The sequence below is a fragment of the Sarcophilus harrisii genome, chromosome 2, assembly GCF_902635505.1.
Source record: "Sarcophilus harrisii chromosome 2, mSarHar1.11, whole genome shotgun sequence".
NCBI classification, from domain to species: Eukaryota; Metazoa; Chordata; class Mammalia; order Dasyuromorphia; family Dasyuridae; genus Sarcophilus; species Sarcophilus harrisii.
The window spans coordinates 251,127,452-251,129,237 of record NC_045427.1 but is presented as its reverse complement, the minus strand read 5'-3'; the positions used below and the strand labels follow the sequence as shown (position 1 = coordinate 251,129,237).

The 1,786-nt window shown below is 38.2% G+C and overlaps 1 protein-coding gene across 1 annotated transcript; it reads right to left on the bottom strand.

Annotated features, from left to right (window-relative positions):
* Positions 1 to 514: 514 nt before the first annotated feature.
* LOC100928157 (olfactory receptor 4K1-like) lies at positions 515 to 1,453 on the bottom strand. Its single transcript, XM_031949496.1, has one exon. It carries the CDS (start codon positions 1,451 to 1,453, stop codon positions 515 to 517), a length of 939 nt encoding a protein of 312 aa, XP_031805356.1.
* Positions 1,454 to 1,786: the final 333 nt, after the last annotated feature.

The following is a 1,786-nucleotide window of genomic DNA, read 5'->3' as shown; positions in this document are numbered from 1 at the left end:
CCATTTCCTGAGCTAGCTTGGCGTTATAATAGATAGAGCATTGGACTTGGAACCAATAAGACCTCTGTCACTTACTAAATCTGTGACATTGGCCAAGTCACTTGTTTGTCTCATTCAACCATAAAATGGGGTTAATAATAGCACTTCTTTTCTATGCTTTTTGTGAGGATAAATTAAATTAATATTTGTAAAGCATGTACCAGTGTCCAGCACATAGCAGCTACTATATAAATGTTTATTCTTTTTCTCTTATCAGCCAAATGGATTAGATTACTTAAAGTCTTTTATGGCTCTGTGATTGTATTATTACAATATTATTCCACCTTAATGACTCATTCTATACATCTGAAACCACAAAACAATGAACTCCATTACAGGATTCTATGGAGTTGGATCCTATAATATCCAGAAGCCAATAATGCCAACAGAAGTATGATGATTCATATGTCATATATTCAGGACAAAAAGCAATTTGGACTTCTCAGGAATGTGGTTCCTCATCATTTTGGTATTCTTAGGACATCTCCTTGGACTCTATGTGCCGATTCCTCAGTTTCCTCATGGCTGCCTTCACCTCTTTATTCCTCAGAGTATAAATGACTGGATTCAAGAATGGAGTAAAGACAGTGAAAAACACAGAGATAAACTTGTCAATGGGGAAACTGTCAAAAGGCCAAATGTAGATGAAGATCAATGGCCCAAAGAAAAGCACCACAACAGTAACATGAGCAGACAGGGTAGAAAGTGCTTTTGAGGTCCCTTTAGAGGATCGACTTCTGACAGTAACAAGGATGACTGTGTAAGAAATTAGTAAAAGGATAAAGCAGATGAGGGATAGCAGCCCACTGTTCGTCAGTACCATGATCTCCAGAAAGTAAGTGTCTAAACAGGCAAGCTTGATCACTAGGGGAAGATCACAGAAAAAATTATCCACCTTGTTGGGCCCACAGAAAGGCAAGTTCACTGTGAAAGCCAAGTGGCTTGCTGAATGCAGGATACCAATAGTCCATGAAACCCCCACCAAAGCAGTGCACACACGTTGGCTCATGATGGTCATATAGTGAAGGGGTTTGCAAATAGCAATGTACCTGTCATAGGCCATTGCCACAAGAAGCACCATTTCACTGCCCCCAAATACATGTAAAAAAAAGATTTGAGACATGCAGCCCTCAAAAGTGATGCTCTTGTGCTCATTGAGGAAGTCAGCAATCATTTTGGGAGTAGCAAAGGTGGCCTGGCACACATCAATGAAGGAGAGATTGCTGAGGAGGAAGTACATGGGAGAGTGCAGGTGAGAGTCTATAATGACTGTGAGGATAATAAGCAGGTTGCCCAGAACAGCAGCTCCATAAAATACAGAGAAGACAAAGAAAAGGAAAAGCTGGAGTCCCCAAGAACTAGACAGACCTAACAGAATGAATTCAGTCACCACTGACTTATTGCTCCACTCCATTTATAAAACCAAGGAGCTTGAAGTTAGCTAGAATAAAGAAAGATATCATGGGTTTAATCACTACATTAAAGATGACTTTTCCTTCCCCCTATATCTTTATTGAAAAATGAAATTCAATTCAATAAGGAGTAGGAAATAGATTATACTTATATAGTTAACCACACATATATACACACATACATATACATGTGTGACTTTATATACTATATAATATGGTGATTAAATATAATAACTATATATATAGTATGTATGTATATCCAGTGTGAAATTTCTTCTATTTGTTGATACCTTCCCTGCAACTTGGAATCATAGACAGTTTCCTAGGGCCAAGTT